The sequence below is a fragment of the Microcebus murinus genome, chromosome 1 (genome assembly GCF_040939455.1).
Source record: "Microcebus murinus isolate Inina chromosome 1, M.murinus_Inina_mat1.0, whole genome shotgun sequence".
Lineage (NCBI taxonomy): Eukaryota > Metazoa > Chordata > Mammalia > Primates > Cheirogaleidae > Microcebus > Microcebus murinus.
The window spans coordinates 128792099-128804225 of record NC_134104.1 but is presented as its reverse complement, the minus strand read 5'-3'; the positions used below and the strand labels follow the sequence as shown (position 1 = coordinate 128804225).

Below are 12127 nucleotides of genomic sequence, written 5' to 3'. Positions count from 1 at the left end.
CCCGCTACTGCTTCAGTGGAGCTCTGGGGGTTCAAAAAGATGCCTTCTCCAGCAGCTCAAACAGTTTGTCTGGTTTAGGGTAGTGGGGATGCCCAGAAAACGTCTCCCGCGTGGCCCTGCACGGTGTCTCCAAGCTGTGGGGCGGGGCAGTGGGGCTGGGAAGTGGCTGCAGGGCTCAGACTTTCTCCCCACCCACTACTGCTTCAGCGGCGAGCCGGGAGCTCGAGAAGCTGACTTTTTTTTTTTCTTTTATTTCAGCATATGACAGTGGTACAAATATTTAGATTAGGACTTCCAGCACTATGTTGAATAGAAGTGGTCACAATGGGTAATTTGTCTAGTTCCAGTTCCAAGTGGGAATGCTTTCAGTTTTTCTCCATTCAGTATGATGTCAGTTGTGTATTTGTAGTATGTGGCATATAATTTTGAAGTATTTTCCATCTATATCTATTTTCTTAAGAGTTCTTATCATAAAAGGGTGCTCAATAAATAAAATTATTTCTCAAGCTAAGTGACAAAGGGAACATAAGTTATCAAAAATCTGTGGGATTCAGCAGAAACAGTTCTAAGAGGAAAATTCACAGCGTTAAACTCCTACATTAAAAAGACAGAAAGATCATAAATCAATAATATAATGAATCATCTCAAGGAATTATAAAAGGAAGAGCAAACCAATCTCAAACCCAGCAGAAGAAAAGAAATAACTAAGGTCAGAGCAGAACTAAATGAAATCAATAACAAAGAATTATACAGAAGATTAATAAAACAAAAAGTTGGTTCTTTGAAAAGCTAAACCAAATTGATAGACCTCTCACTAGATTAACCAGAAACAGAAGAGAAAGGCCCCTAATAAGTTCAACCAGAAATGAAAACAAGATTTTTTAATTGATACCATAGAAATACAAAATATTATCTCTCAATGCTATAAAAATCTCTATGAACATAAACTTGAAAACATTGAGGAAATGGACAAATTTTTGGAAATACACAACTTCCCTAGGCTCAATCAGGAAGAAATAGAACTACTGAACAGACCAATATTGAGTAACAAAATTGAGGTAGCAATAAAAAATCTAACAACAAAAAGTCCTGTACCAGAAGGTTTCACACAGGAATTTTACTAGACCTACAAAAAAGACTTGGTACTCATGTTGCAGAAACTATTTCATAACATCGAGAGGAAGCAAACCTTCCCAACTCATTCTATGAAGCCAGTATCACCACGATACCAAAGCCAGGAAAGGGTAAAACAAAATGAAAACTACAGACCAATATACCTTATGAATATAAATGCAGAAATATCAATAAAATTATAGCAAAATGAATTCAGCTGTACATCAAAAAAAAAATAATCTGCTATGACCAAGTAGGCTTCATCCTAGGCATGGAAGGATGGTTCAACATATGTAAATCCATAGATGTGATTCACCACATAAACAGAAGCAAAAACAAAGAACATATGATCATTTCAATACATGCAGAAAAAGCATCTTCATTAGATTTAAATAGTATGCTATTTCAGTTCTACATTGCTCATTGATGTAAGTTTGAGCAGGTGGCTGCAGTTTGCAAGTGGCTTCAAGCAGTGATAAGAGCAGAGGTGGTGTGGTAGTGGTGGTAATGGCAGTAGTTAAGGACATATTATGTACTAGACACTATGTGAAGTGAGTACTTATGAGAGTCAGTGCCATCACACCCATTTACAGATGAGAAAACTGAGATCATTTAATGAAAAGCCACACACTGAGGTCATCTTGATCAAAATAACAAGCCTAGTAAATTCAAGCAGGATTCCAACCTGAATCTTTTGAGCTTAAAATCAGAACTCTTATTAGGATACTAATGGAATTCCTTAAGGACTAATTGAATAACATTAATTGAATATTATAATTATCATCAATTGAACTTCATAAGTGATACTTTAAAATAGTATATACCTATATTGATTGAGATATAAGAAAACATACAAGGCCTTTTTATGCATTTTTAGTTGGGTATTTATTGAAATCCTCTAAAAGTAAACAAATAAAGCTCTCTTCCACTTCCCACAAAGAGACCATTCTGAAACATTTCTTTGCAGCCAAAACAAAAATTAAATTTCAAAAAGCACTCTCAGAGTCAGTTGTAACATATCTTTTTAATACAGTGTTGAATCTTACCTTTGAAGCATTAAATATAAATTCTATAAAAATTTGATATATCCCAACAAGCTTGTAGGGTAGATGTAGGATCTGTCTTCTACATTAGTCTTGAAAGAAAACTCTCCTGTGTGTGCAATTGTGAGTCTATGTAAAAATTACTAAATTTTCAGAGGCTGACTTTCAAATCAAAAGCTGATACAGATAAATTACTCTGAAGATATACAAAAGCTTTTCATTTATTGTTGGGCACCATGACTAAACTCTGATAGAAACACTTTTTAAGCTATTTCTTAATAAACTTTTCATGTAAAATGATAAGTATTCACTAGTCATAGCTCACAGTACTTTGTTTCTTCAGAAGAATTGTCATAATGCAACAATGACAGTTATAATATCTAATATTTATTGGGCAGTTACTAGGTGCCAGATATCATTCTAAATGCGTTATATATGTTGCCTAATTTAATACTGGCAACCTCAGTGAGGTAGGCACTATTACTAATGCCATTTTAGAGATATTGAAAATGAAGCAGAACAAAACATCTGCCCCTGTTTCTTGATGTTCTATATTTATAAGATCTCTGCTGAAGAGAGAACTTTATGCTTCACTGTAGCCTTAGGATGAAGTCCAAACCCTAAAGCTTAGCATGAATGTATTGAAAGATCTGGTCCCTACCCACCTACCCTTTTAGCCTCATTACCCTATTAGCACCCACTGCCCAATCCCACCTCCATTCACTCTTCACGCTAGTTTTACTGAAATACTTAATATAGTTATGTCCCTGTTGTCATGAATACCCTTTCCTCAGTACTTAAACAGACAAGACCTATTCATCCTTTAAAACTCAGGTCCTCTCTGAAAAGCCTTCTGCTGATATTCTTAATAGATTTAGTGTCAACCCTTTGTACATATTCTTGTTATAAAATATATCATATTGTAATATACTCACTGAATTATTTGTCTATTTTTTCCCACTAGATTTTAAGCTCCATGATATTAAACACATTATTTGTCTTGGTATCACCAGTGACTAACACAGGACCAAGCATGTAATGGACACTTAAAAAATATTTTTTGAATGAATGATCATACTGTAAGTGATCACCCTATTTGTTCTTCTCCTCTCTGTCTTCCTTGGAAGAGTTTGCTAAATATCTATTCCCTATAATTTCATAATATTCAAAGTTATTAGAATGAGTTCTAGATAAGAAGTTAGGGAATTTAGGTTCTTGTACCGTGACTGTTATTTAGTCATTTAATATCTTGAACATTGATCCACTCAAAAAATTTTTCTTCTACATTGGCCATTTGCCAGAAATTGTACACCACGGTGGAGATACAGCAGTGGATAAAATAGACAATAACTCCTTCCATCATGGAGCATATATAACCTAGAGCCAGATTTCTCTTCATAAAATTAATGAGTTGGACTAGTCCTCCTAGGTCTAAAATAAATAATAAACCAAACCTCAAAATTCCTTAAAATATGATATAGAAATACATAAAAATATTAAGTAAAGATAACACCAGGCAAATCATTTTATAACCAGCCTCTGATATAGCAAGTCTGCAAGTATTAATTCTTCCTTCCAAAAATAAAGATATCGTACAGAGAAGTGACACTCTAGCATCTTTTAAAAATAACTCTGATTTTGTCTGATACAAAATGTTATAAAAGAACAAAAAGAAAATAATCATTTCTGGGCCATTAACAGTGATTAGAAACGAATTTTATTCTAGGGATGAAGACTATGTTTTATACATCTAATGTTAACAAAAAACATGAAGAACAACGTGTTCTCTAGTCAAATTTTATTTGTGTGATGAATTTTTTCATTCATGGTAATTGGACCAAAAAAGGTAAACCATTATTAGTAAAGAAATTACAAAGTAAAAACTAAATTAGCCTACACTTCCAGCTGCTTCATTAGAAAGCTAGGAAGGGAAGGTCATAATTATTTAATTTGTATTAAGATTTCAGCTGGAGAATGTTTTAAGTGAACAAATGATGCAAATAGTTTTAAGACAAGGGAAAATCCTAGTAGCCAAGCCTATAAACCAAATATTTGCAGATATAATTAGCATGCTACCTTCCCCGTCATACAATAACAGGTATTTGGACAGGAAATGTAGTTCTCCAAAGATAAATGTTCAGTTATTCTTATCATAACTTAGTAAAGCATATTAATTCCTTGACATGCCATGATCGTAGAATGTACCTTCTGGCACACCCTCAAGCCAGTTGGCATTGGGTAGTTGTAATTGATGATTGATGTGGACACTGAGTTATAAAGAGAAGAAAAATATTTATATAGGGAGCACACATTATTGGCATTGTATTTTCAGAGAAGTCATAAATCATAGAACCTGAAATAGACTTTTAAATTATATGCTGAGCTTTATTGTGCTGTAGATGAGAAAACTGAGACCCAGGCAGGTGAACAAAGTTATTGCAAATCTGACAGTGGGTTAGTGATGGAACCAAGATGATAGGAGAGGCCTGTTGCCTCCGGCCCAATGCTCTTCCTGCCACTGCATCATGCCAATGCTCTTGGTGGGGCTGAGTTCCAGCTTACAACCTCCCTTACATTACATTGAATCATAACACCACCACCAAGAGTATGAGTAAAGGTGTGATACAGAGGCAGTTCAGGTGGTTGACTCCTTTTTCATTGGGAAATAAATACCTCTGTATGTTTGCGGAAGGAAAAACAACAGCTAGATTGTTTCTCTGCAGCAGGGTTGACATGCTGGAAATAAAATAAAAAACATTCCTCATATAACTAAATTTGAGAGCGTGAATAAGCTAAATTTCCCCATCTGGAGACTCTTAGACTAGACAAGCCTTACAAATTAATATGAGTATATAGGTCTGGGGCCTGAAGGAAATTAGGTCAGGCCTAAAAAGGAATCAGGTGCTGACCACAAGTCAGAATTTTAATATGCACTCAAAACAAAGGGCAGAGAGCTAATGCTGTCATTCGCTGAACACCATTAGGACAGTGCTATAGTATGTGATGAGGAAGCCTTCAAGACAAAGTCATAGGGAAGGGAAAATACTGAAGGACGGAAAATGTTTTAATCCATGTATAATCCATACTTTATCCTCCTTTTAACCTTTTCTCTCTTTCTCTTTCTCATCTGATTTCATTTTTATCTAGTCTATTTTTGCTCTCACTCTGTAGTTTTATTTCCCCCTTTCCTTTGTTTTTGAGAATTGAGACCCACTACAGGCATCAAAAAAGTGCTTTGAAAAGAAAGATAAGAAGATTACTTTGAACTGAAAATTATCAGAACACATCAGTATTGCTTTGCATAGCTCAGGAATAAAATTGAGATGTGTAGGGGCATTTTTAAGAAACTGGACAGAAGATTATTTTCTTGAACCTGCTTTCTTAAGGTCTCCTGGTCATCCTCCAGCGATGCCCTTTGAAGGCTCTGTATGTGCCCTATGTTGAGAGAGTGGCATTTATGAGAGCCAGTGCAGGGTGTCCAAATGCATTCTGACACTAAGTGCTAGTATGAAAAGTTTGGGCATTTTTTTCTCTTGGGAGTCTCTTGTGACTTTATTCCTGTGCAAAGGTCTGAGCTTCTTTCAAAAGCTCAAGATTGATTTTTAGTGGAGAAGATAAGTGAAGAATGTTCTAGCCAACTAAGAAGCAGATTCTTTTGATTAAATGTTAGATTAAGAAAAAAAAAACCATTCTACATAGGGCACTATGACAGTTCTCTAACGGGTATGACTGTGAGAAGAATGCAGATATTTTAGGACACAGGGTTATAGTCTTGAGAATTTTCATTTTCTATAAATTTCCTGTGGTTGACATAAGTTTAAAAATGTGTTCATGTGCATAGTGTTTCAGATTCATTTATGCAGAATTATGTAACAGTTGGAAAGTCTCTCTTAAACTCCCATGTATTATGGGGACACAAACTTTTATAAATCATATTAGCAAATATCCAGTCCTTTCCATCATCACAAATTTCCAAAGAGTGCTACATGTGGAGAGTGTGCTGTTAAGACAGCTTTCTCTCTCTCTCTTTTAAAGGGAGGAATGGTAGGGGTATCTTTTCTATTAATACATCACCTTAAGTACAAGCGATCTTTTCCTTATGATTTAAAATACTGCAGTGTGGGGCGATAAGCCAGTTACCCAGTGATTTGCTGTCATGATCCCTGCATCATAACATGTCAAGATAAGATCACAGATTATTTATCTAACCACTTCTATCACCTTGCCAGTCATTTTGAACAGTTACTTTAACTTGAAAGTTAAACTCAAGATCTTTGGAAATATAAGGGTAGTTACAGAAAAGTTTTTTTGAAAGAAATTACTTGTATCATGGATGCAAATGAACACATGAAGCAAATTGACAGTAAGAAGGAATATATTTACAGCCTCTTCTCTCACCTCTTCCAAATTCTAAACAATCTTCCTTTCCAACTTAAAAAAACGGAAAATGTGACAAACTTACCGACTTCCCACTTGAGAAGGCTGTTGTCTTCCCTCTCCATTTTTCCAATGACATACCAAATACACGCCATCCAGTGTGCGAGGAGCGCAAACATGGACATGAGCAGGGTCAGGACGATTGTGCTATGCTGGGAGTAACGGTCCAACTTCTGCAGGAGACGCAAAAGACGCAACAGCCGCACCGTCTTTAGAAGATGCACGAGGGACACCTGTGGCAGGAGACAGAGCAGCACAACTTGGTGCGTGGGTTAAGTTCATGCCATGACATTAACTTACATCCAATTTGAAAAGCCCTTGAAATTGAGTATGCTGATGTCAATACCATGGTCATTTTAGTGACTTCTTTCTTAGTTCTTGACATATTATACCAGGAGGTGATAGGACAAAGGAGGCTAGGACGCAGGAAAGGATAAGGAAGTTAATGTCTTTGAGTAAATAGTTATCTTCCTTAATTAGAATTTATCTTTTTCTCCAACTGTCTGATTTCATACACTTCTATACATTCAGATACACAACTGAAATGCATTATGGTATCAGGATTGTACATAAGATGTCTCCACCCCCTTACACACATTTTGTTTCAACACTACTTACCCTTCCCCAAGTAAGACAGTTGCTTTATAACAATAATTCGTATACGTTGAAGTAAAAGCTTGGAAATTGGTAATAAAAATAACTTAGGGATCATTTTTTAAAATAGGTAGAACCATCAAACTTGAGTAGGTTCTGCTCACAGGTACTAGCAGTACCTCTTGCATCCTCTTCTATCTAACTATCAGTGCACAGAGAAAACATTTGCCTGAAGCATATACATTCTGAACTCACTCTCAAACATGCTTAAGGAATTGAAATGATAGCAAACATATTTGAAAAATCTCTTAGGTCCTGCCTTTGCATGTGCTACAATAGTAGGCTTGTAGCTAAGGGGTTATTTTCCTGACTTCAGGGTCCAACTAAAAAATGTGCACCATTGGTGGCCAACACAGTGATCAGTATCATTAAGTGGTGCACATAACACACACATATCCTCAAAGAACCTCAGAGAGCATTCTAAAAATACAAAAGACAAATAAAGCATTAACTCTTATGAAAGTAGAGCTTGATAAATTGCTTGACCTTGCCTAGTTTCTTTGTGGAAACCATAAATAGAGGCAAAGAAGGTGATTTATATGGCTAGAACTAATGCCACTCTTTCCTTTACAAACATAATTATAAACAAGGTCAGCACCTTTGGGGAGTTTACCTTTGTGTTTAGCCACAGTCAGTTGACTTCTAATTCCTTTCCCTGCTAGGCATCTCCCATTGTCTCTAAGAAAAACATATCTAGAAGGGTGCCTGACACTTAGTAAGTGCTCAATAAATATTTGTTAAATGAGTGAATGGATAAATTATTAAGTTAAGATACAAATATCTCAAGCTCAGCATAGATATAGAAATTCAATAACATTGTATTCAATTGTTAATTACCCTATACACAAATACAATAAAATCATAAGGGCATTTCAGTTACTTAACAGCTAGCTCGCTGTGCTCTTTTATTTCTTTTTCTCTTTTTTCTGAGTCAAATTTTACTTACTTCTCCATCAGAGCCAGGTCTCTTCTATCATTTCTCAAGTTGGTGGCTAGCTAGATGATCACATGTAAAGATTTTCCAATCTCTACTCTGTTGTTTAGAGAATTTTTTGAGGATGGAATTTATTTTATAGGTAGATGAATTTGATAGATAGGTGACAACTTTATAAGTAAAATGAGACCTGGAACAGAAGTCTCAAATAGAGGACACCATCTGCACATATAATATTGATGTAGTTTCCGCATTTTTTTGGCCAGAAAGGGGACGTTGAAAAGAGGAATGTGGAGCTTCCTTTACATAAGAGCAAGAGTCATTTGCAAAGATAAGGGACATGAACCTGGGTGACCAGAAGAGGCAGCCTGGTGATTTTGCTGGCACATTTTTTTTTTTTTTAAATTATACTTGCTCCTGTCAGAGTCAATGTCTTTCTGCTATAAATGTGAATTTTGGCTCTTGATGAATGACAGAAGAAAGAAGCATATTTGACTTAGATGGAAATGTATATCTGACAAAAGAAGAGTATCCTTTTTACTCCTGGATTGCTGTTCTGAATTTGTCACTGATGTGGCTGCAAAACCCATTTAGCTAGTGGATATGACCACCTCCTGGCTACTAACTAAGGGAGAGCCAATAGAAGGGTTGCTAACTAACATGTGCTAATGTTTTCCTAGGTGTCAAACACTTAGCAAAGCTCTTGACAAAAATATTACTTTTTTTTTTTTTTTTTTTTTTGAGACAGAATCTTGCTTTGTTGCCTAGGCTAGAGTGAGTGCCGTGGCGTCAGCCTAGCTCACAGCAACCTCAAACTCCTGGGCTCAAGCGATCCTTCTGTCTCAGCCTCCCAAGTAGCTGGGACTACAGGCATGTGCCACAATGCCCGGCTAATTTTTTCTATATATATTAGTTGGCCAATTAGTTTCTTTCTATTTATAGTAGAGACGGGGTCTCGCTCTTGCTCAGGCTGGTTTCGAACTCCCGACCTCGAGCAATCCGCCCGCCTCGGCCTCCCAGAGAGCTAGGATTACAGGCGTGAGCCACCGCGCCCGGCCAAAATATTACGTTTTTAGGCTGCTCAGAAACCATGTAGGAATTTTTCATGCCCGTTGTAGGCCTATTTTGATGTTAACTTCCCCAAGGAAATCACTCAGATGGTAAGTGATAAAACTTGCATTTTTACTTTTGCCTTTTCTACTCATCACACTTTCTATGTCTTATTCATAATTTTATATTTTATATTGCTTTTCATAGTGATATACATAGTAGATTTCAATAAATAAGTGTATGAACTGCACCTAAAACAATTGCTATGAGCAATTGTGAGCAGAGTCAAAGCAAAAGCATACAGTTCATTTGTGTGTGTGTGTGTGACTAAAATAAAGTTTTGAAAGTCATCTATGGAGATGCACTAACTGGACATATTTTAGATCTGTTTCTTTTCTGCTGCATAACTCATAAGCTTTCCTCATAACTTATGTTTTCCAGGAAAGGAAATATAATACTTTGAACAAGGCTTTCTGTTCAAATAGAATATTTCACCCTAACTTATTTGAGGGACATAACAAATTTATGTGTCAACTTTTTAAATGCTCATATGCTCACTCCTGTGAAAAGCAGAGAAGTATCACCGATAAAAGAGAGATTCCTTCCTCTTTTCCTTTCTTCTTGACATAGATGTGGTCTATATCTTGTATTCTTTATAAAGCATTTGTGTCAGATTTCATAAGACAGAATGATGAAAAGAAAGCAGGAGAGTAGTGAAAGTGTACAAGTATTTAAAATTCATAAAAACATAAGAATTAGACTTTTAAAAAATTCTTTATTCATCCATGTTAATTTTAGGCAATGAGGATGTTAATGATATATAAATATATGCTATATCTATCTCTATAATATTTTAAATTATTCTATTTGCTCAGTAGCCAAAGAAAAATGGAACATAGAAAATTATATTAGTATTAGTGGCAAAGCAGCAAGTTAATTTAAAATTCTATTAACCATCCCTTATTTAACATTTCACCAGGAGAATTTGGAAAATTTTTTTTAACCTTTTGTGAATTCCTTACTTTGGATTTCTTTTGCAGTCTTGAAAAAGCTTTCTTTTAAGTCATTATACTTTCATTATAGTACATTTATCTAGTCAAACTCAATCTTAAAAAGCACTTTAGAAAAGCCTGGAAAACAATTCAATGTAGCACTGATTGATATGTACTAGATTTTTTCCAGGAGCTTTCCTTTCAGTTGAGTCATAAGCCTCTTAAAGATTTGACACTCTCAACCTCCCAACTTAAAATGAAAGAAAGAAATTAAAGAAAATAAAAATACTATTGTATAGGCAATTAACAAATGTACAAGTCTGTACTAATGAGTCAGGATCATAGTTTTATGTTCATTCTGAAGTCAACAATAACTGCATTTTAAACATTGATTACTTTAATATTGAAAACTATGCCACTAAATTTTTGAGAAAGAATATAATTTTTATGGAGAGTAGTCAATTGACTAGGCGATTTATTTAATTTGAACTAATGTTTAGTAATTTTTACATGCTAAAATTGATTACTGTAGTGGAAAATTGCATAATGGTCCACACAAATGGCCTCCCTAAAAGTTTCTCTATAAGGAAGCACTTAATACTTTAAAAAATATCAATCATGAAATAGTAAAAATACCTACTACTACAGGTGGGCATACTTTTTTCCTGTGAGGAGACAAGGGGGTAGGGTAAGAGATTTAGAGCAAGAAAGAGGAGAAGGTACAAGAATTAACGCAAATTCAAGAGAATTCTCAAGTTTTATGTTAGTTGTGTTATTTAGGTTTATGACCCATCCAATATGTTTACAAGGATTTCTAAGAAGTGGTTGACTTCCCTTATTTTAATTTTGGAATTTCTTTCTATCTTGATTAGTCTTCAGCTGGTTTTGCCAATGAATAATGAAATACTCCAGAAGTAGAGAGTTATGGGTCATAAAAAGAGAAGAAGATGTTCAAAGTCTCCACCAAATTCTCGGGGCAATTATCTGCCTAGGTAATATAAAGTGATGCTTAAATTCTTACAGGTGGTTTCCTTATTCAAGGATTTGTTAATTAAATTAGTATTTATGAAAATTCAGGCTTTTTGTATTTCCTAGTTCTGGGTATTTTTAAATAATAGGTAATGCAAATTTCAAAAGGAAGTAACTTCCTCAACTGGAGAATCTTGACTACATATTGTTGGGCACCTGGGCGTCTTTCTTAAAGAAGGCACAAACCCTGGAAGCACATATTGCCACAAACATTTAAAACCTAAACATGTAAAATATAAACCAACTTTAAAGGCCATTTGGAAGGGAGCTCCTTACTCACCACCGTGACGTTGAAAGCATACAGGAGGTCAAAAGGCAGGGCAGCGATTAAGTCAATGATGAACCAGGTTGTGACATAGTGGATGCAAATTGATCTTGCTTCAAAGATAACTTGGCCAGACTTGCTGACATAAGTTGTTCGGAAATTTAAAATAATATCTGCTTGGGAATAAAAGATTGAGAAAGAAAGGGAAGAGAGGGAGAAGAAAAAAGAGGGAAGGAAAGACAAGAAAAGAGAGAGGCAGGCAAGCCAGCAGGGAGGAAGGGAGGAAGAAAATTGTATAAAGTTAGATAAATTTAGGCAAATGGTAACCTAATGTATTTCAGATTCATCGTACCCAAAATACTCTTCTTGACAGATCCAGTCCAAATCAACAATAGATATTGAAGAAGGGTTAAGAAAGTAATACTTTCTGAGCACTTAATGTGTTCCAGACATAGAGCCATGCATTAAGATAATTAAAATAAATAATCATAGCAATAACAATAATAGTCATCACTTACTAAGCGCTCACTCTGTACCAGACATTGTTCTAAGAGCATGGCATAGGATATTTTGCTTAATCTTAAGGACTCTCCTAAAGTAGGTAGTATTA

The 12127-nt window shown here is 35.3% G+C and overlaps 1 protein-coding gene across 1 annotated transcript in view; it reads right to left on the bottom strand.

Annotated features, from left to right (window-relative positions):
• KCNH8 (potassium voltage-gated channel subfamily H member 8) overlaps positions 1–12127 on the bottom strand; it is a 361558-nt gene that overhangs the window by 120593 nt on the left and 228838 nt on the right. Inside the window, exons 6-7 of the mRNA XM_012783282.3 lie at positions 11533–11690; positions 6619–6826 (exon numbers count right to left, since the gene is read on the bottom strand). Coding sequence (XP_012638736.2) covers positions 6619–6826; positions 11533–11690 — 366 coding nt within the window. The remainder of the gene's footprint in view (positions 1–6618; positions 6827–11532; positions 11691–12127) is intronic.